Source organism: Syngnathus acus, chromosome 2 (genome assembly GCF_901709675.1).
Source record: "Syngnathus acus chromosome 2, fSynAcu1.2, whole genome shotgun sequence".
Lineage (NCBI taxonomy): Eukaryota > Metazoa > Chordata > Actinopteri > Syngnathiformes > Syngnathidae > Syngnathus > Syngnathus acus.
In genome coordinates this window covers 16,418,773-16,442,250 of record NC_051088.1, presented here as the reverse complement: position 1 = coordinate 16,442,250, position 23,478 = coordinate 16,418,773, and the positions used below count along the sequence as shown (strand labels likewise).

Sequence of the window (23,478 nt, the reverse complement as noted above, 5' to 3'; positions counted from 1 at the left end):
TGACTGTATACTAAAATAAAGGCATTGTATTGAACAAAACATTGCTGCAAAGGCTAAATCAATTTAAAAGATTAAGCTGTATTATGCTATTTTGAACTTTCCAGGGATACTTGTAGACAAATATATGAATTTATACTATTTGCTTATGAAATATGAGTTGTTTTGGGGACTGCTTCTTTAACCTGAACGTTTAACGCCTTGTTCATAAAACCCCACTTGCACGTTTCTCGGACGAATCCCTTGTGTGACTGTAATTCATGCTTAAATGTAGTTTTTATTCATAATTAGTAATTCAATTATTCATTCACGCACTACTGGTGGTACCAGTCTCACTGCTTCAATGGATACTTTTCTGCTTTTGCCTGAAATAACACTCGGAAAGTAAGTTCATGAAGTTTGTCTCCGATTCAACAGTGCTCTAATCAAACTGAGTATTTTCATCGAGCTGGGCATGGTCAAAGTCCATCTGTAGTTATCGTGCTGCGTGGGTGTTTGCATTCGTGTCGTGCGCGTGCGGCTTTGTGCGTGTCTCATGCCTTCCTTCCCTTGTTTGTCAGCAAGACAAGTTCCCGCTTGACGGATGGGGTTAGATATATCGAGGGTCATATACTTGACTTTTAGGTCAAGTGTCACTGAGCTACAGCAGGGAGTGTGAAGGGCTGTATGAGTGACAATAAGGGTGAAAACAGGTTCCCATAAAGATTAACGTGGTACTTAAAATAGGAGGGGAACATTAAGCAGAGCCCTTTATCAGGCCAGCCACTGCGCTGGTTGACTTATTTATGTCCAGAAGTATTAGAACAATGAGAATTGTTTTCAGCATTTTACTCTGCCACATTACATTTGAAATAAATACGTGATTACAATGGACTAAGATTTGTTAAAAGAACTTTCACAAAGGTATGTCACAAAGTTTCTGAATAGAGCAGGTAGGCCTTTTCATTGTACATTTGGTTTTCTTGGCATTTTCTGTAGGATAGGGTGCTGATGATGGCATCCTGGTGCCCGAATAAGAAAGTAGTTACTTTGCGGCCTACCAAAAAGCTGCCTGGAGGTTTTTCGCTGCTGATCTGGACATGAAGTAGATGAATATGGATTTGCTGGTGGAGCTGTCTGTCCATCACTGCGCCTGTTATTTATTCCTCTTGTGTCTCATTGCTCCGGACACTGTATCAATCTTTACTTCCTCCATTTTCTCCATTACGTTTCCTGTACAAGTCCAGCAAAATATTTCCTGTTAAAACTTTGAATCTCTCTGCAAATCCCTCTTCTATTTTTTCATGGCAATTGTCAAAGAGCATTAATAATTTGCTCATTGGTGGTCAGGCTGTATTTTTTTCACAAAGTTTTTTTTTTACTATGACACTCCATAGTCTACTCAGTTTTGATGATGTTAAGCATACCTGTGCAAACTTGGGAAACATAACGTAATTAATAAAAACACCACAATGAGCGTGCGTTATAAAACGGTTCATAAACAACTCTTCCTCTCCCTGTACAGTATTCCACATAAAATAAATTGATCTACGTAATAAAACATCTATTTTAATTGAATTATATAGTAGAAAATAATGATCAAATATGTCCAAGAAAGTGTTTATTGTAGTCTATGTGGAAATGATGCAATGTGTATCCAAACGTAGACAAATGTGAGTTACATACTTTGGTACATTTAGATTTTTAGTGGATGAAACTGCAAGTTCGACTCATTTATGAGTTGTTGCTTTTTTTGAATACAGTATTGCATTTTAATTCTGGTTAATTCATAACATTGAACATTTACAAGTTGCCATTTCTACACTGAATATTGCACAATTAAAACACATTGATGAGTTGTTACCAATCAGTCGTGATGTTTGTATGATGTACAAAATTGTTACAAAAGGCATATGTGATTTACAAACAATTGCAATTCTACTATACAACTGGCTAAAGTCAATGTTAAAAACGAAGCATAATCAAGAATGTCTGCTGTTGAAATGAGCTGTTGGGGGGGGGGGGGGTTTGTGAAAGCACAGTTCTATTTGCAGGATTACTTTACGGCATAGGTGTCAAAATCAAGGCCCTGGGCCAGATAAGGCCCGCCACGTCATTTTATGTGGCCCCCGAAGACAAATTGTGCATCGACATCATTTGTCAATACTAAAACTACAAATTGTCTTCACTTTTAAAGAAATAGATATTGCTAAAAATGTTTGTTACGATTCATCTTTTAAAAATATTTGAACAGTTTTAGTCTCTTAGTTTCAAACCTAATTATTCATCAGTTTTTTGTGTAGCCAATTCTGTATATAATAAAAGGCGTTGATGGTCATAATGGCCCCCCGAAGAAAACTATGACTACGATGCGGCCCGCGACAAAAATGAGTTTGACACTCCTGCTTTACGGATTATGCATGAACCAAGGTGTAATTTTTTAGATTCCTACCGGTTCTATGGACGAAGGTTCATTAACATTGATAAATTTGACAATTTATATAGTAAAATATTTCCTGTTGAAACATGTTGCATGTTCTACAGCAACACACTGCACCAGTCAAAACAAACACTACAATAACGGTGAAACAGCAATAAAGTGCAGAGGTTTTTAAAAATAAAAAATAAAAAGCACTGGGACTGACCTTTGCAGTCACAAAAGCAATATACATATAATCTAAAATGCCTTTTTCATCATTGTGATTTTGATCATATTTGTTCTTTTTTTATATTAACACGGAGCTTCATATGAATGCACCTAGACTTGGCCAAGGCCTTCAACCAAAGCAGAGTAAAATGTCTAGTATATGTTTAAATGGATAAGATATACTCTAACAGATGTGAGCTCATCTATGAACGATATATTCTCATTCAGATTCAGATGAATGTGACAAATTAGCTCAGTAACAAAGCGGCCGCCGTCACCGAGGATCTTCTCACATCGCCTACCTTTTTTTAACAACACATTAAGTCTGCTGAATTTAAGAGACGTTTCATTCCTGCTTCTTTGCCCGACACAAAAATTCCTCATCTCTCCGGAATCAACAAGAAGAAAGGTAGTAAACATTGAACATGTTCTATGTGGAAAATACTGGACTGCCTACGATCAGTGCCAACTACTGCAACGACAGCTGAAACATTAACAATATTGATATGGTAAAAAATCGAGAGCCAAAATCACATCAATATAGAATTCTCCTCATAGATATGGAACCACAGGGTCTCTAAGGTGGTCAACGCAAACCTACCGACGTTAGCGAATACGATAAGAACAGGAAAAGCACATGAATCTTATTCCTCTCACAGAGAGCGCTCACATGGTTGTTTCTACAATGGTGTGGGTGGGCTTGATGGAGCCGCTGTTCCCATTGGGGTCCAGGGGCTGAGTCAGCTCGCTGTTTTTCGGCACCATGTACTCTTTGGGCCGGGAGCTCACGCCTGACTTTGCCGGGGCCGCCACCGCTTTGATCCGCTGCGGGAAAGAGGCCATCAAACATTTAGCCAGCAATCACTGTCTTCAATAGAGTCATCAAATGCAATTTACAGAAAAAATATTTTGGGGACACTTGGAGAGCTAATTAGTTTTTGAGGTGGTACTTGGTGTAAAATGTTTGCGAACCACTGACTGATTATTTATGAAGCAAAATGTAGGTGAAGGCCGGCGATCGTGACAGAAGCATCACACCATTGTTTATAACTTCCTGGAAGGAGAGGTATTCTTTTCATGTAACTTATTTCTACACCTGAATACCAGGAATATGTTATTCCTGCTGCACAGCAAATAATGCAACAGACTTCTTTGTCATGAATCATTTTGGATTTGACATTAGAGTTGCTTTTAGTTTTACAGCGTCAGTTGCGTTGAGAGCCATATCTTCACCATTTTTCTGTAACTTCATTTGCAAGGATGTAAAGATGTGGATGTTGCTCACATCCCCACTTTGTATCCACTCACTTCAATGAGGGGTCCTTCAGATTGCAAGATCTTGATGACCATCACCATGGGGATACAGATCATGGAGGACAAGGCCAAGCACCAGCCCAGGCCGATGGCCCAGTCAGGGTATTTGTACACTTTGTTATAGGTCAAAGGCTTGTACTTGACCAGCGAGAAGACAAAACAGCCCTGAGGGGCAAACACAAATCGGGTTTTATAGTTCAAAGTCTGACATTGGCCAGGTTTCATGGTAGGAAGGTTATGACGACAGTGATGGTCTCACCATGCAGAGGACTGGTGTGATGATGGTCCAGCTCCATTTCATCCACGGGTTTGGTCTGTAGCCAATCATATCCTCAACTCCATCGTAAAAATTATCAACTCCTGACACATATTGATGGGAGGAAATCTTTTGTTATTGCGAAATGGCCTCCAATATGAAAACGTAGCACAATAATGAAACACTTAAGTCTTACTTTGGACGGCCAAACATTTGCACATCAGTACAACAAATCTCCTAAAATGTCTTTTGTTCATTATGCTTGCTAATGTGATCTTGTGCTCATTAAATCCACACCATCTTTCCTTGGTGTGACCCAACCCACAAGGGCGCAGAGTTCATTTGTGTTTTTGCAACTCTTTGGGATCATTACTTTGCTAAACAACTCACAGAAACCAATCAAAGTCACGTCCACTTACCATAAACCCAGGCTACAGCGATGCATTCAAAAAATGCAACCCACAAAAGGCACACACCGCTGGCTGCATAGTAGTCGAAGAGTTGAAACACGAACATGCCACCCTGGGGAAGAAGAATAGTGGCATCAATCTGAGTGTGTGCAACTGAAGAGAGTTGGAAACAACGGGTAGGCCGGGATGTCGAATGTTAAGCACAAGAATGTCAGTGCCCGACCGGCTGAAGCAGAGTTCAACAGGTGCTGAAAGTACGTGCAAGATGACCAACTGTTCCATTCTAGGATGCGCAAGAATGCCAGGAGAGAAAATGTAGCAAGCCATATTTGGTCGCAACACGAAGGCCAGCGGAAAGTCGGTGACGTGACCGAGAGTCTCTTTTGCTTCTCCAAATAGAATCAACACAGGCTAAAAATGAGGACTTACCTTGGTTACCATGGCGAGTCCCAGGAGATAGCTTAGGAAACACATGATGGCGATGAAGATCTCTCGCCGGTAACCCTGCCTGAGGAGGGCCGGATACAGATCCACAATGGACGTGATCTGTCCTTCCACCTCAACAAACTGCAAAAGCAAAAAGATCGGTTCATAGACATTATCCAGAGTTTACCAATTTAATATATGATCATTTTTTGGTTTTATCAAGAGTGGAGGAAAAATACTAATGTTTACATAGTAAAAAAAAATCGTACTCTATTTTCCGCCATCTACCGTATGTCATACATTGAGCACATACCTGGCTGTCAAGACCGAGTAGCAGCAGCATGATAAAGAAGAGGATGGCCCAGAATGTTGGCAACGGCATCATGGACACTGCTTTAGGGTAAGCGATGAAAGCCAAGCCGGGACCTGGAGGGAAAACAGATTGGGGAAGGGGAGGAGAGGGGGTAAAGGACAGCGTTAACAACGCTTGGCTAATTTAAGATTGGACGACAAGCATAATGGAGTAAAAAAAAAATACACGTATAGTAAGGCTGAACATGGTTTGTCACCCTCTCAACTATACAGGAAGTATGACCTCATCTAGCGAACAGCTCAAAGGTTTAAAAAAAAAAAATGTTTGCATTGCGAGCTGAGTCACTATGAATATCAACAGACGCTTTTGTGTTCGGTAGGTGTTAACTTGCAGGAAAGCAATAAAGATAATAACATTAGTCATAATGAAAGCAACACAAACTCAGCCTCATTGAAACAGACCGTTTATACATTAACTTGGGTTTTAATTAGTCATATAGTTCACCTAGTCACTCATACTGTCCATAAAACGCACCTTCAAAGAAATGCATCGGAGCTAAGCAACACCTCCACCTTCGTTAGATCTTAAAATATAGTACTGGAATAAAAACATGACTCAAGCTTTTACTATCTTACATTTACAACTGAACAAAGCAATGTGTGTGTGTGATGATACCAATATCGTGGAAAGCCGCAACCCATTTTGTTCACCGATCTAGGCCATCATTCACAACAGCGCTTTCATGTCAACTACTCAGCTCCTATTCATCGTCGGAAAACACACTGGCCATCGTATGGCATTTATCCTGAGAACTTGGCACCGGAGAATACGATAAACCTTTACTGAGTCCACAAATGGAAATTCTGACAAAGCAGTGCACAAGGAAGACAGATAATGCATACCCAACAAGCGATACAGCATAACAACCCGACAGGTATGACAAATATGCTCTTCAACATGAAAAGAATACACAGCTGAATACTTCCTGACTTTTTGACAGTTGCTAAAATGCGGCCAAGTGGGTTGCTCCTTCCCCATGATTAAAATAATTGAGCAAACTATTTTCTTTGGGCCGAAAGAGGAGAATGAATTGAGAATGTCGCTGCAAAAAAAAACATACAATCGGCAACTCAGCTAAACACAATTAAGTAACTCACCTTCACCAACGTACAGCAGCAAAAAAAACTCTACCCTGTATTGTGTTTGGAATCCACATACAATATACTTTACAGTATTCTCATTATTATGGCAAAATTGTCTAATATAGGAGAGTGATTATTTTAAGAAGCTGTTGGCAATGAGCAATTGTTCCATCTAGTACATTTCGACGTAAGGTATGGGCACATACTACATATGATTAATTTTTCAAAGTATCTGACATCATGTGCTAATAAACCTGTTAGCAGCTATACGAGTGACTTGGTGAACTGCAGAACAAATTAAATGAAGTGGGTGGTAAAGAGGTTGTGTGGTGTCACATGACAAGAGTCCACTTGGTTTTAAGCATCATCAAACCGCTGCGCTCTCGTTCAAGAGGAAAATAAAAACACCGTGTACGTACAGCCATCACACTCATACAGCCATGATCGTGTCATTTGAGGTCACGAGACTGCATTGGGGTTGAAGCCAAGCAAGAGTTGATTTAACTACAGCAGCGAGCATACGGAAAGGCAGGACATCTCAATCAAGGAAAAAGAAAAGAAATCCAAAACGGATGTCATCCACCTCTGGCGATTCGCAGCTTGTTAACAGAACTGAGAGGAAGAGGAGGAGGAGGAGGAGGAAGAGGAGCATCACTGGCAGCGAGGAGCTCATGGCCAATGATTGCACGCGAGGCCCAATCTTCTTAGCTGTGTCCCTGAGCTACAACAGGACACGAGCAGCTTGAATGTGGGACACGAGGACGCAAAAGGGAAGCTGCTTGTTGAAGTGATGTCAAGCCAATCCTCTGGCACCTGACCCACACCGTGAAATCTGCCCTTCGCAGAGTGAAGCAGGAATCACACAGTTCTTTCGGGCTTTTTCTTTTTTTCAAGGAGTGTGCAATTGCCGATCCGTTTCTTAATTTTTTTTTTTTTTTGTGGGGCTAAATCTCCAATTGTCTTTTCTGTTTGGCAGCAGCGCCTACCATCGCTACTGCCAGCAGCACCTCGAACCCTCGTACCTGACTCTGCCACATCGGCAATGTCCACCCCTTGTTCTTGTGCCATGAAGCCCAGGACGGAAAATATTGCGAAGCCAGACACAAAGCTGGTGCCGCTGTTGAGGACTCCCAGCAGCAAACAGTCCCTATGTCACACATATGTCATGAAGGTTGTTAATGAACACAGACGGAACCGAAGTTCCCATTCTCTTTTTACGTAGTCGTCTGAGACGCATCACTACTGCCCAGCCGCCCCCCTCCCTCTCCCGGAGGAGCTGTCGCTCACCTGTAGCAGTTGTATTTGTATTTGTTGTAGCTCCCCAGCGATGTCATGGCACCCAAACAAATGGCGTAGGAGAAGAAAATCTGGGTACCCGCGTCAATCCACACCTTTGAGTTGGAACAAGAGGACTTGGTGACTAACACGTCCCAAGTATTGAAATGAATTTACCACAGAACGAGAGTATTGCCAAATGTAAGTCATATCTTCATTGTAAGTGTTAAGGGTTAGATTTTTTAGTTTTTAACTAAACAGCCAAATTATTGACAATTGAAATTTTATTCCGCAAATATCAGACTCGGACTTCTAAAATCCATATCGGTTTGGCCCGAGGTGGCTAAACATATATCAAATTAATTAACTCTATTGAAACAAATTGAAATGCAATTAATCTGTAACAGCAGCCCCCCAAAAAGTGTTGTTATGCAGAAACAAATAATATTAAAAAATATTGACAATTCCCTTTTGCTAATTTTGGACTCATTTGAATAATTCTTTGCAAATGTGAGCAAAAAAAAAAAAAAAACTGCAAGATTTGTCCATAAACAATCCCCAACTTGTAACCTGAATATTAAATTCTGCTTGTGGATAACGCACAAAGACATTTCCAGCGTTACCTCTGGGTCCTGCAGGCGAGTCAGGTTGGGGTAAAGGTAAAACTTGATGCCCTCTGATGCCCCCGGCAGGGTCACTCCTCGTACGAGCAGCACAATCAGCATCACAAACGGGAAGGTTGCTGTTATGTACACAACCTAGATCAGACAAAGATGCCATTAGTTTTGTCTTATATCATTGCCAGGCGTAGCCTTTTAGTCAACTGTGTTCAGAATACAGCACAAGATAAGTCGAGCTTTCAAAACAGCGATCACATACAGGTAATACTTATAGGAGAGTTCATTTGCTTTGCTGTCCTGACCCAGTTTAGGGGAGACCAAATAAAAAAACAATAATCATCATAGACCACATCCCACTCACTTTCCCAGTGGACTTGACTCCTTTCCAGATGCAGAAGAAGCAGATAACCCACACCGCCAACAAGCAAAGGGCCAGATCCCACTTGAGGGGCCCGATTTCTTCGATCCCAGAGGAGATGCTCAGGACGTTACGTCTGCGCGGGATGCACATTGCATATTCATTGGCAGCTCATTTTTTATGACACTGGTCAGAGAATTTGACAAATAACAGCCAGTCAGTCAATACTCACTCCCAGAATTCTGTAACAGGGGAGGTAAAATTGGTAACGTTGGCCATCAGCCAAAGGGACTTGTTTTTCCGAACCGTGTCCTCCACACAATATTCTGTGTTCCAGGGCTGCTTGCATTTGGCCCAGGGGAGCTCAGGCTGAAAGCACTGAAATAGGTAGTACAGACCCCAGGCCAAGATCACTATGTAGTAGATATTCAGCAGGGAGACGATCACGATTGAGGCATAGCCAATACCTGCAGACAAGGAAGAGGAAATTAAATGGGCCGTTAGTGCTTGCCACTTAAGTGCACCAGTTTATACATTGATCAAATAATCCACCAATATGAATGCAGGAGGCCAGAAGCTACAGAAAAAGAAAAAAAAAATAGAAGCCAAAGTCACCATAAGCTAATGTAATAGAGCACCTATGGAAAGTTGTCACGGTCACCAAATTTGAATGTAGGTGCTAAGACACTTGACACGGCTATGAAGATGCCAAATCCAAAATCAAGTGCGTGATGCTATCATATGGACCAGAAGCTCCGAGCAATGTTTCCACAACATCGCAGGGAACCGTGCAATGAAGAATGGCGGAAGCTCTCAAAGTGAACCTGATAAAATGTCGATGTGCTGTGACTTCTGACATTACCGTTACGAGTCAAGTTGTCTTGCCAGATAGTGACTCGTTTTAGCTCCGTCGTCGTCCTCCAAAAGCCGCCGGGGAAAAGTTTGGCTCTTAAGTTGCCAAATTCTTCCACTGCGGCTAACTTTGTCAGCGGCAACCATAAAACCAAACAGCTGCCGAGTGATAATTTGCTGTGGATTTGACACTATGCAGCTCCACACCTTTCACACACTTTTTTTTTTTTTATTGATTTGAGCCATTGTAAAAGCGGCTCTTCCATATTTGATTTCCTGTGCAGTATGTAAGCATGTTTATATTCAACGTGAAGCTTTTAAGGATGATATACTCATGCAGCGTCCGCTTGTGTATAAGGTCATCCGCTCCAGGCACAGAATGTTCATGGGACACCATCTGTTCATTCATTCTCTCTCCACACTTTTTAACACATCTGCACAGAGCTTCATTTTACAGACCTATTGTTTATTTCAGTTCTCAAAACTTCACAGTAGCACGAGGACGAGCTTATTACCGTAATTCCCAGACTATAAACTGCTACTTTTTGCGCAACCTTTGAACTCTGCAACTTATCTATGAATTTTTGATATTGTAAGAGGATTTGTTTTAGTAATACAGGTAATAGAAATGAGCACATTTCATTTAAAACACCTGCGGTTTATAGTCTGGAGCGGCTTATACGGGATTTTCCACTCATTTTAGCTTGTGCGGTTTATAGTCCGGATATAACGGGAATTTTGTTAGAGCATGAAGACAGATTTCTGAACTTACCCAAAATCAAGATGGCAAATAGTAACTCAATGTGTTCAACTATTCATTTATGCATAATACAAATTTGTAAATAAAAACAAATCCTCGAGTACTGGTCATGTGAATACGTTTCTTTTTCATTTCAGTTTCTGCATGACGGTTTCCCTTATCATCTTATCACCGACATCTGGGGCAAAGGGTACATGCGCAAACAAAACATAAAATTGGAACAGACACAGCACATCTCATTTTGTTAGGGTTTTGATGCCCTTAATCAACGTCTGCACAAGATTAGCATTGAAATTTCAGGACAAATTGTCCATTGTTCTACCAGTGAGCTATTCATGTTCCAAGGGTCCACAGCACAACTAGATATCGAAAAAGACGTCCGTGTAAACAAAGCGCTGTTGTTGAGCAACTCATTACAACTACCGATAGCCATTCTCATAAATGAGGTCAACGAGGGGGAAGCATCTCTCTGATTTTGTGCTATTCTTGGATGACTTTGCTGTGAACCTCAACAAAGAATTGCTTGCCCCCTCTTGCTTGCCCTACAGTATTTTTATACAAATCACTTTGACACCTCATCATGCCAAATGCAAACCCATGTGCATGTGACAGGGGCGATAAAAAGCTCTCGAGGTGGGGACTGATGACGTGTGCTTGGCCACTTTGTGGCTACGTGCAGGCTTTTGTACCCAATGGCGAGACGGCCACTATGCCTCAGAGAAAGGGTAGGCGCAGTGCCTACACTCTACGTGTTCTGTATCACAGGCCACAACAAAACCTGACCAAAACAGCGTGCCTTCGTCTTTAGAAATATCCTCAATGTGAAAACAAACAGGGTAGTGGCAACACATCATGCAGTGCTCATTGCTAGGCAACTTCTCTTTTTTTTTGTCTTGTCTGTTTCTATGACAACCAAGAACCCATCACACGCACACACAAGCTGCAATGCATCATCTGAGCCTTGGTATGTGCTCACCGGATAATTCATCTTCAATGCTGAAGAATGATTGTCTATTAATGATCATCTCTTAATTTTGGGGGGATTTGAGGAAAGGTGTCACCCATCTGCAGAGACTCAACTTTAGTGGTCCAGAGAGACATTTCATGATTTCATGGTACAATGAAAAAATGAAATCCACCCCACCCCCAATATTAGGAGCTCCTAATACAACAGTGAATCTCTAACAGCAATGATCATCAACTGGTGGGCCCTGGGCTGGATCTGGCCCGCCAAATTGGTCAATCTGGCCCACAACTGGATTCCATAATTATGAGGATCAAAGAATCCGCAGCGGTGAGTTTTTTTCTGTCCCCGACTGCAGTTTAACACCAGTTTGAGAAGCTTTACAGACGTCACAGTGCTTTGACGCTTGCTACAGTTCCTACTCTTTAACGGCATTGATGAAAACACGGCACTCCTCGAACAGGTGTTGCCACAGTCTGTCCACAAAGCTACCCTGCTTGAGTCTTCTCTGCTGGGTTTGCCTAGAGATGTCCCTGTCCCGAGAAATTTGCCACGGATAGCATAAAATGTACTATGCGTTGCGGTAATCTGACAGCCAGAAAAGTTCTCAAACTGAATTTTGGGATGGAAACTCAAACTTGGAGAAACTGTGCCCGAATGTGCTCCAGCACAGTGGCTGAGAATTACTGATGGTCAGTGACATCAAACATCTGATCAGCAGTGAGGCAGAAAAGTATTTGGACTGACCCGTGAAGATGGGGCAGAGTTTGGCCCAGCAGGTGATGCCTCCTTCAGAGGTGTACTGGCCCAGTGCCACTTCCAGGAAGAAGACTGGCAGCCCTCCCCCAAACAGGAAGATGAAGTAAGGGATGAGGAATGCACCTGGGTGAGAAAGACACCGGACAAAAGCTGATCAGTTAACTTCTCAGCGCTTCAACCACTTTGGCTTTTGGACATCTCCTACTTACCTCCACCATTCTTATAACAAAGGTAAGGAAAACGCCAGACATTTCCTAATCCGACGAAGCCTCCGGCTACGGACAAAACAAAGTCGAGCTTGCTGGCCCACTTCTCCCTCTGCGGAGCCTTGCCTTCGGCCTCATCTTCGGGCCGCGTGCCTGGGCTCTTCCCCGGTGAGGGTTTCAACGTGTCCTTGTGGAAATCCTTCAGGCATTGAAGCTTCTCTTTCTGGGCCATGCTGCGGGCGACGTAACAGAGGGCGCGTGCTTAGTAAGTAAATGGACGAAGGCAGAGGTGAGCGGGACGAAGCGCCGGGCATTAGGGAGATAATATCGTCTCCTGATTGCGTTGCAGAGTGCTGCGTAATCACTGAGTACGTGAGATTCCCTGGCATGGCGCTAATCTTGCTAATCTGAGCATCTGATGCACCGAGGTCATTCGAGACGTGAGAAATGTTTGGGTGGCAGAGTTAAATTGAAGCAAGCCTCGTCAAATTAAATAAATTGGAAAGGTAGAATCGTGACGCCATCCTGCGTTTTTAATAAGAATCAAATTCAAACCGACATTGGAACGTAGTAGAATGCGATTTTCAAATTGGAGAAGCTGCAGTTTTGAGGGAGAAAAAAGTTTTGTATCAATAGGCTTATTTTTTTATATGCGTTTATAGTTTTATTTATAATATACTGATTGGATAAAATCATAATATTGAGGGGGGAGGGGTCTGACGAGATTATTTTTCAAAATCAATCCAACTCCAATCGCCATCAACTAGTAAAAAGGTTAATTAATCCGGTTTCCATGGTTGAATAGCAAGGGAATTAAATTAACATAATATGCACTTCCAGTAAGAGTTGACATTTATCTTGTGCCACAGCACTCATAGGTCCAAATTTAGAGAGGAAGATAACGCCTAGCCTGCTTACACACAAGCTTACACCAAGGCCAATCATTATAATGTAACTTTCTAGGAAAGATAAAATGTCTTAATTGACATGGCACAGAATTCCATTTCCTGACCAGCAAGAGCTCACATTGCCGGTGGGTCAAAACATATTGTGAAATATGAAATAAAAGCAAGGCGACCATAAATAACATTTTACAACCCTTCGTCAAACTTTCCACGTTCATACTGGGATCGACAAGTTCTTTCACCTCAACAGACCTTGGTCCAAGTGTGAGCAATGTGTCATTATTTTCTGGCATTTTTTTCACCTCCTTGTTATGCATGACAAGTCAAACTGAGTGGCTTTTCATTCTCCAGCCTCATTACATAACTGGATCGCACCCACACCATTTCTCATCCTCTCGCTGCCTTTCCTCTCTTTTGCTCCTGCACCTGCTCGCCTGACTTCTGGTACCGCTGACGCTGGCTGTGCTGTTCAATCAAACTGTCTTTGGGATTTAATACGATTCATTTGCATCAATAAATATTAAAATCTGTCAAATTGAGTCTTCTGAAGTAGTTTTGCCATTTTGGAGAAGCCACCATTTCTATCTGTCGGATTGTGAAAGTAATTCAAGAACACAGTAGATGTCTGAATTAAATTATCCACATAACCTTTCAACAAATATGATTTGATTGTTATGATTAAAATAATTAAAAAAAAAAAACAATGACAAGTACTCCCCCCTAAACACAACACACTCTATTGAAGACAATAAAATAAAACTTACATTTCCTTCATGGCTGCAACAATATCAAAGTTTGTCGTCGTCAGCTGTCACCATTCCTCTGTACTAAGTGTATTTATGCCAGCTCGGGTCACTAGAAGTGGAGCTGACAGCAGGGCCCGCCCCTCGGCTAAAGACAATTAAATCCAAAGCAGGGATTGGACGGAGCCTTGCTTTGACAGACAACTCAGGTACAAACATGGGAGACTGTAAATTTCCACTTCTCCCTACCCCACCCCCAACACACACACACACACTCAAACACACGCACACACACTTCTAATTCAAGTTAGAGATGCAGAAGATAAAAGTGGGGTGAGGGAAAACAAAGTTTGGCTTGAACTAATACTTTTGGACAGGGGTCGCCCCCACTAGGCCTTGGACAGATACCGAGCCGCGGGCCATTTGATAGCTGGCTGCACAGAAAGACTGCAAAAAAATAGGTGCATCCATCTGTGCCTCGCTTATGTCAAGGCGAATCTTCAAATGAGCAATAAAACAAAGCTTCCGTCAAAACGTGTCTTTATGCGAAACCTATTCCTGGTACACTTAAAAGGTTGACGACGCTACTGCTTTAAGCAATTGTACATTGAATCCATTTAGCCCATGAAGGCACGGTGGCGCACTGATTAGCATGTCTGGCTCACAGTGTGGGTTGTTGGTTCAATTCCGACTCTGGCCTTTCTGCGTGGAGTTTGCATGCTCTCCCCGGGCCTGCGTGGGTTTCCTTCCACATTATAAATACATGCATAGCAGGCCGATTGAGCACTCCAAATTGGCCATAGTTGTGAGTTGTTTATCTCGGTGCGCCCTGGCAACCAGTTCAAGGTGCCCCCGCCTACTGCCCGATGACGGCTGGGTTAGGCTCGTGAGGAAAATTCTGAATATGGATGGTTGGATGCATGGAATGGGCTCCACCTTTTTTTAAAGCAATTCCAATTTATCTTAATAATAAAAAATACACATTACATTGTGTGATTTAATTTACTGTTTACCATTGTGACATGTAAATCAAAAATTAAACGGAACATTTTTCTTAACGTTATATTTGCATGTATCGTCACCAATATTTGTGTGAAAGGTGACCGAACCGTTTGCAAACATGCTCTGCGGTGAAGTTAAACTTTGCTGTGGAGTTGCCCTCGTATCTCTTATGTGAATTCCTAGATAACGGGGCCAGGCAGAGGAAATAAATAATAAATCAATCAAAGTGTGACCACAGGGGGCAGTCTTCACCCTGTCGATTCCTTCAAGCAAGCCGTTAGCGGCTATAAAATATCAAAGTGGTCAATGTAAATGTTTCTGATAGAGATTTTTCCATAATGTATTCAAATATTAGGTGCCAGGATAATTCCTGGTGGCAGAGAAGCGACTAATTCGTCACTGGCCTGGCAACCTAACATCCATCATCAGTTTTCTGGAAGGCATTTTCACTTAGGTATGTCTAAAACCATTGGGTGGGTCTTTATAAAAAAAAATAAAAATCTATATTTCATCATCCATATTCTGTGCCGTCTGTAAACGGACCGCTCTCCGTTAAGATTAATTACGTTTTTAATGAGATTTGGCTGCATGCGTGCACCCGAGGGAACATGATGATGACACAGGTAGGACATTTGTGGTCATCTGCTCTGTTGAGTTTTGTTCAAGATGTTCGTCGTTGAGCAAAGATAACAAAGATGCGGAGTTGGTTCTTTACTTGCAAGATCTTGGGTTGTTTTACGGCAGTCAGTACACAATAAGCAGATGAAACAAGGTCAGACTCCAGATCAGAAGCTTTTATAGTGTCCGCAAGCAGGAATACGGAAGGGAAGAAAAGGGAAGGGAAAAGAAGGAAAAACATATCCTCATAAGAATGTCTTATCTACTGAATGTTTTGTATCAATGTGTCATGACGTTAATGAGCTCTGCCTTATGTGTAATGGAAAAGCTGTGCAATAATATTTCATACCAACACATCGTGGAAACGTTTTGCCATTTAAAAAGTGATAGTGACTAGAAAATGATTTCTATCTTTGCAATAACATTTTTTTTCAAACATGCAAGCCTAAAAATTCCAGTAGAGTGTTTGTTTAGTCACTTAAGGCTTAAATTAAAGCTTTTTAATCAATGCATGCCTTTTATTTGAGTTTGTCAGTGGCCTGGCCTCACCTTGCAAAATAAGTTTTCGTCAGTGACGGACTAACGGACCTTCTGTCAGTCTAACGGAACACAGTCTGTGTCAACTTGTGGTGTACGCTACTCTTGGTGCACTCAAAGTCCTACCAACACAATGTCCTTGAATTTTCCATTCCACACTCACGCATCACAAAGATATGCTTTCGTCACTCTTTGACATTCAATGTTGCTCTGGAATGCAAAGCGCTTTGAATCCTTGTCCTCCATAATGCCACAACACGTGCTTTATCATCTGTGCTCTGTAAACACGTCCAGTATGAGCCAATAACATATCCAAAAAGGAAACACGGATGTAATTTCTTCCAGTCTGTTTAGACGCCACTCGGAGTGAGTCCACAATGGCCGGCGTGTGACCATCAATTATTAACTAATAGGGTCTTGGACAGGATTTGCACAGTTTAACAGGGGAACAAGAACCGGTGGATGACAAGTACTATCCCACTCTCACACACACACACTCTCTCTCACACACGCTCGACTTCTCTAAGCTCTGCATGACAACATAATCCATCGCATTTTGTCCCATGTCATGCTCTATGGACTACATTTGTTATATAACATTTTAACAGTCACTATTATGCAGAGAGAGGATGAGCGTCACAGTCGTGTATAATTCTTTAAAGAGAAAAAAAAAGACTAGAATAAGAATGGGAGTTAAAAGCCTACAATAAGCGCTTTGATGGAGATTTGCCATTGTAAGGGTAAAGAAAAGTAAAACTGCAGTCGCCCAAAAATGATCAGACCACCTAGTTTGTCTTTGGGGGTTAACTATAGCTGGCTGTATGATTACAGGTGCACTAAAATTTGACAAAGAAAACATGGAATGCCTTGTTTTAACTGAACAATTGAAAAAAAGCCATGGAAGATGGCTAGCTCTTCAATTAACTATACGTATTATCACTCAAGGGTGGTGTCATATTTTTCCACTGCTCTATGCATAGATCACACACAAACACACTTATTTAAATACATGACATGCATCAAATAATTACCTTGTGTGACTGTGCCAAATGATATGAATTTGAATTGCAAGTTGGATGAAGGAGTTAAAAATAAACACTCAAAAGCTCACAGTTTGGGATAACTCAGGTTATATCATGACAAGGTTTTGTAGTTAGCAAAAGAGTAACTGGGCATTTCAAATAATCATAGTCTAGGTAGGGTCCGAGGAATTAAGGCAGTCAGTCATTGATTTGGTTGACGAATTAATCTTTTATCCTTTAAAAAAAAAAAAAAAAGTAGCAGTGAGGAGATGCTTGTCTAACATTGTGCTCTCATCTTCACATGGAAATGAACGAGGATCAATGAGCAAAGCTTTCTTGTTTGAACAGCAACATACAAATAAAACATGACGTCTTATTGTCAAAGACTGGCAACGTGGATGTGCATCACATCAAAATCACAATTCATTCCTCGTCCCGTTAAATGTCATGATGTACTCGTCGTAATGCCATTTTGTGGCTTCACGTGGAAATACCCAAGAAATGATTTACCTGTCCGCGGGGCGGCTTGCTCCTCGTCAAGTATACCTCGTTCAACGTTGATTGAAACAATTAAAGCAATTTTCCCGCGTGACCATGACGCTCGTTGGAGCCGCTTGCCTTAATATCAGTTTGAGTGGAAAATCACCAGCTTCTCCATGCAACAACCTCTTAAAGCGACAGTCTCCGCGAGCGCACCTGACTCACCGAGTCCCCCCCAAAATCATCATCGCATATTTGCCCTTGATGGAAAAAAACAAATGACAGCAGTCAAAAGAAAATGGTAGCAAATGTTATTCATCATCATCGTCATCATCATCATCATCCATTGGAAATTTATAGTAGTAAAAATATTTTACATTCCATCATGAAATGGATTATATTTTCAAAAACAGTATTCTATTTAAATATCCATTTTAGTTTGGCAGTTGTATTGGTTTTGATGATTTAATAATTTACTTGTGGCGCATGTGAGAAAATAGCAAAAAATCTGTGTGGCTCCATTATATAATACAGTGATTCTCAAAGTGTGGTGTGTGTACAACTAGGGGAACACAGGCTCCCATGCACAATATAATAATAACCTTGATGGGTTAAGTTATTGTAAACTTTGAAAAATATTTATTCATTGCAGTATTCTGCCAGCAGAGCCAATAGATACAATGGCCGGTAGACACATACCCCTGCTGGAAGCGGCCAATGGCGCGCCTACCTACACCACCAGGTATGTGGAGGTGTGTTTTGGTGGATGGTGTTTCGGCGGGGACTTTTTAATGGTCTCTATATCCTAGCCACTGCTGGGTGCATACTTTCTCTGTGCATTTAATCAGAATAATGCCAACTGTCACCTTATTGATGTGTTTCTTTTGCTACGTACCCCCGCTCACCGAGTTTCCTGACCTCACTTCACCAAGTCCACCTTCCCGGCAGCTGTAGAGGTGACCAAGGGTGATGGTGATTGGGGCCCCTGTGGCAATTTTCGTCACCTGAACTGGCATCTCATCCTGCACGTGCAGGACTTCTCCACCCACCTGGCATGGCCACCATCTTTTTTTCCGAGGCCGACCTGGTGCAGACCTGGACATCTTCAGGATGTACCGAAAACAGCAGTCGTCACACCCTTTGGCTTTTTCGAGTTTCTGAGGGTGATTTTCAGCCTCAAGGGGGCAGCGCAGACATTTCAGCGCCTGTTCTTTTTGGACGACATCCTGATGGCCAGTGCATATTCAATGGCCACCTGACACACCTCCGGCTGTAGTTCGAGCAACTCAGCCGAGTGCCAATTTAGTTTCTCAGCAATTAACTTTCTTGGCCACTATGTCACGCCACAGGGAGCCACCCCCCTTCTGGCCAGGGCGGACACCGTTGCCAGTTTTCCACCCCCCACCACTGTAAAGTCCCTGCAGGAGTTCTTGGACATGGTGAACTTTTACAACCGGTTCATTCCCAAGGGAGCTCACATCATGCTGCCCTTGTATGAGACCATGTAGGGGAAAGGGCCCAAGGAGGAAGTCTTTGCCAAGATTGCTTTTGTCAGCAGGGAACTCCGTGACAGCAAGAGGAACTATAGCACCTTGACAGAACGCTCCTTGGACTTTTCCTCATCACCGACACTTCCAGTTTCTCATGGAGGGCCGGTAGTTCACTGCCTTTGTGGCCAAGACCTCGGAGCCATGGTCTGGTTGTTGTAGCAATGTCAGCTTGCTGACATATTGGAATTCACTACAGCCAGCCAGCCAGCACGTGGCTGGCAAGGACAATTACGCTGCTGACTGCCTCTCCTGGTCAGTAGCGGGGGCCGTTAACCTGGGGCTTGATTACACGACCATGGCTGCCGACACTCTTGTGCTAGAGAGACATTTTGACCGAACGTGGACTTGGTAGGACCCCTGCCTCCATACCACCTACTCACTATGGTTGATAGAACCACCCCAAGTGGCCAGAAGTTGTTCCCCTGTCATGGACTACCTCAGGAGTGGTGGTGCGGGCATTCATCGCATCCTGGGTTAAACTTACCAACAGCCAAGTCATCATCTCCAATAGCAACCTCTACCACCCACTGCAGCCTCCCTACAAGGGGGCCCTTGTGGGTGGTGGAGGGAGGGGCTAAAGGTTTTGTGGTGGACATTGGAGGTCAAGCAGGGCAGATCACAATAGGCCGCCTCAAGTCTGCTCAGATGGACGTTAATGTGCCACTGCAGTTGTAGTCTTGGACCCAGCACCGCTAAGTGCAGCCGTTTTAGACACTTATGCCGTCCTCCACAGCGTTGACTATTTTTCTTGACACTGTTTGCAATTACCTGTTTAATCATAGAATTTTTTTACAGTGAATTCTGGGGTTGTGGACTGTGTGGGTTGCTGTATCTTTAAGGGAGTGGAGGGAGTATGACACTTGTTAAATAAAAAACATGATGGCATTCAAAGAGTTGAAGGGCAGTGGTTTGTTGCTTGCAATGTGAAGAGTTCCGTTTTTTTGTGAAGAGTAGAAGAGATATGACTTGCCTTTGTCTTCTCATTTCATGATTTGTCATGGCCCCACAAATGGATCATGGCAACATGCAATAAAAATAGCGTCAAGTAAATAAAAAATGTACACTTAGCATTCTGAAATGTTTCGATCGTAACTTTTGCGCGAACATAATACATTAGACTGTGCATCGAAATTATCTTTGTTTAAAGAACACCAATTCTTGCTCATGCAAGCAAACAAAAGGATGTAAATGAGTGAACAAATCACAGGGCAGTGCACATTGCTCACTGTGTGTGCTAATCGCAGAGTCATCCATGTGAAATAGATGGTGACACTCGTGTGTGTGTGTGTGTGTGTGTGTGTGTGTGTGTGTGTGTGTGTGTGTGTATATGTGCCTTTGGAGTTTCTTGTAAGTACTACACACCTAAATGACAATATAGTCATAGGTTATACTAAAAAAAATCAATCTGGTCAACTTAAATGCTGGAAGGGGCCACATTTTTTAATCAGTACTATCTTTGGACCAAGCACTTCCCAAGTATGACAAAACTGCTATTTTAAATATAGACAAACTATGTGCATAGGTGCAAAATACATGCTCTTAAAATGTTATTTTGGGAAATATATTTGTCAATGCACGTATGAAAGTTCCACTATCCTTTAAAACGCGCAATTGCTGGAGATAGAAAATGACTTGAGTGCTCTGACAGTATTCTACGGTGCCTGGCAACATTTAGCAGCAGTTGCACTAGCAGCTAGCATGGCTAACATTAAACAAAATTTGTGAGCATTTGATATTACCTCTGCTGTCTGCACACCAGAACCACCATTGAATCTTCCTGTTATACTATTAAAATTGAAAACTCTAGAAAAAAAATTTCTCACATTTTCTAATAGAATTACCGAAACATCCCGTGTATGACACACTCGTGCGCAATATCGACCTTCAAAAGTAAATTTTTAACAGTCTCACCATTCAGCATATCAAAATTTTATTACTGTTTAACCTTTCAGTGAAGATAGGTTAGATGATCTACAAATGTAACACGCAGAAATGATTTAGCAAATGTTTGTGACAACATTTGACATTTCCTGATGGATCGTGCATGACTTGCGCAATTCCAAAGTCACCTTGGAAGGCCCCATCTTTGATTAACTGCTGAAGCAAATAAAGGAAAACAGCATTTCAAAGCATTCACTTCCTTCAGTGTGTCACAATGCCTGCAAGAAAGTCTTTGCAAATGCTTTCTGGTACCCAAAGGCAGGGAAACGGCAAAAAAATGCAAGTGTGGACTCTCACCATTTGGCGACAAAAACAAACCTTGAATATAAAGTAGATGGAGCCCCAAGGAGAGAGAGCGAGAGAAAAAAAAAACCTCAAGTCAAGCCTCCAAGTGGAGTTGTATGCTGAGATTTCTTTTTTCTTTCTTTCTTTCTTTCTTTCTTTCTTTCTTTCTTTCTTTCTTTCTTTCTTTCTTTCTTTCTTTCTTTCTTTCTTTCTTTCTTTCTTTCTTTCTTTCTTTCTTTCACCACCTATCTCTGACAATAATTTGTGGTTAATGAAAGGCACTCAGTACATTTATTCTTGTGCCCTTTTCCTCTTAAGAAGCCGTCCTGTCCTGTCCTGTCCTGTCCGGTGTTCAAGTTCTGTCTCGAGCCACAGCGGTCACGTGGTGGCAGTGTAATCCCTGCTCACGTGCACGCACTGATTGTTTGTGCCAGGTTCTCTGCTATTGACAACATTCACCTCAGGAAGCGCTTTATCTCACTCAAAACACACAAACAATGATGGACAAATGAAGATGCGTGTTGGGAGATGTTTCCTGAAAGCAACAAAAAAAAATTCAAGCCGTTCTCTCAACTTCTAGATGTTGTTTGAGCCAACACACTGACGAGAAGATGTATTTTTACTTTATCACACTATCTTGCCACAATTGAGTCTTACATAATTCGCCATCTTTCCAAATGTTTTCAGTAATTATCTTCAAACATGTACCATCTGTTCAGGTCAGTTATTTTATCTTGAGTATCAAATAAAAGAATTTAATTTGCAACAGAACAGGATGATTAAATGGCGGTTCTGGTGTGTGGGACTAACATCCAATCCTTGCAAATCGTGTTTAAAGATCAATTTTATTACTGATTAAGCATGTGGAGACGAATATGTGAGATGATCTACTTGTGGAAACATTTCTATGAACCAAGTGGAAATGATTCAGTAGAAAAGTTTGCCATAGCATTTTTAATATGTAAATCATTTGTTTCTCGACAAACGTGTGCAAACAGTCAACATTGACCCAGAACGTACTATGTGTGCATGGAAAATGACCATGTTCAGTAAGATTTAACCAACCGGAAGGGTAATGTTGTGTAGCGTGTGTAATGCGGAGAGCCTGGCGTCAAAGCTAACTAATATGGCCACTGCTCGCTTGCTTGTCTGTGTTCGTCCTGGCAGCTAATACGTCTGTAAGACTTAATCCCATATTACTGTGGCTATGTTCAGTGTAAGCATCGGCCTGTCACACACTTCCAGAAGCTGCTTCCATGTAGACTAGGAAGATAAACGGAATTCCTGCTTGATAAGCTTGGATTTGACACCAGAACTGTTGTTGTTGATGAGTAAAAAAATAATAAAAAAATGCCCCATGGACTTCAGTATAGAAAAGACATTTAAGATGTCAGTTCTGCTGCGTCCATTTTAGAAGGTAAAGGAATGAAACATTTGAAGTGACGCACTTTGCTCTTAGGAATGCCGTTGGCTTTGTTTATAAAAATGTTAAGGGCATTGTGAGTGTGGGCATTACTTTGAACGGCAACACTGCCCAGCTCTTGTCATCACAAGACAATCCTATAAAGAGATCGTCTTGGCGGCAACCTTTTTCCAGTGCGGTGCATGTGTGGTCTATACTGTGTCACTTCTTACGTAACCGCTGACCTGGACAACACAACCCTGGCCCCGGTCCTAAATCTCTCTAATGAAACGTAAATACAGGACTTCCTGTGTTTCTTGTTGGTTGCATTCACAAAATAAAACATCCATACATTTCATGGGAGTACATTCCTTAAAGTGTTATTTTTCCTAATAAGGACATGTCATTGCGGAACATAAAAAATGGAGTGGAAGGTAGCTTTTCAGGTCAGTGTCTGGCTAAGTACCGGTTTACCACTCTCTCTCGAGTACTAATCCCCTGACGTACTAGGATTTTAGAAGGGACACAAGCAGTGTTTACTTTGTGTACATCCTTTAGTCTGTACCCTGGAGAATATACCGTCTATTTACAGTATACAAGTCGTTCATGTGATGGGCTCACGTCATAACCCAACACGCTCTCCAGCAAGGCAGATGTTAGTCTAGGCTTGATATAAAATCCCACTCAAAATGAATCCAACTATTTATAATGTATG

At 41.9% G+C, this 23,478-nt stretch overlaps 1 protein-coding gene across 2 annotated transcripts; it reads right to left on the bottom strand.

Annotated features, from left to right (window-relative positions):
* Window positions 1-948: 948 nt before the first annotated feature.
* On the bottom strand, window positions 949-17,764 carry slc6a6a (solute carrier family 6 member 6a). Of its 2 annotated transcripts, none has more exons than XM_037265840.1 (15): window positions 17,616-17,764; window positions 12,282-12,511; window positions 12,061-12,195; window positions 8,970-9,204; window positions 8,741-8,873; window positions 8,383-8,517; window positions 7,772-7,875; window positions 7,507-7,631; window positions 5,343-5,455; window positions 5,033-5,170; window positions 4,613-4,715; window positions 4,197-4,297; window positions 3,932-4,102; window positions 3,294-3,448; window positions 949-1,209 (listed from the first exon to the last, which is right to left on the bottom strand). In XM_037265840.1, exons 2-15 carry the CDS (start codon window positions 12,508-12,510, stop codon window positions 1,173-1,175), a joined length of 1,914 nt encoding a protein of 637 aa, XP_037121735.1. In that variant the 5' UTR covers window position 12,511; window positions 17,616-17,764; the 3' UTR covers window positions 949-1,172. The 2 variants fall into 2 exon arrangements, with proteins under 2 accessions (XP_037121735.1, XP_037121725.1); XM_037265830.1 differs by lacking the exon at window positions 17,616-17,764 and adding an exon at window positions 13,948-14,091.
* Window positions 17,765-23,478: the final 5,714 nt, after the last annotated feature.

Excerpts from the sequence above, each read along its gene's own strand:
- slc6a6a (XM_037265830.1), bottom strand. Across the intron at positions 3,449-3,931 it reads CTGAAGGACCCCTCATTGAA|CGGATCAAAGCGGTGGCGGC; the intron begins GTGAGTGGATAC and ends TCTTTCCCGCAG. Across the intron at positions 1,210-3,293 it reads ACCATTGTAGAAACAACCAT|GAAACGTAATGGAGAAAATG; the intron begins GTGAGCGCTCTC and ends GGACTTGTACAG.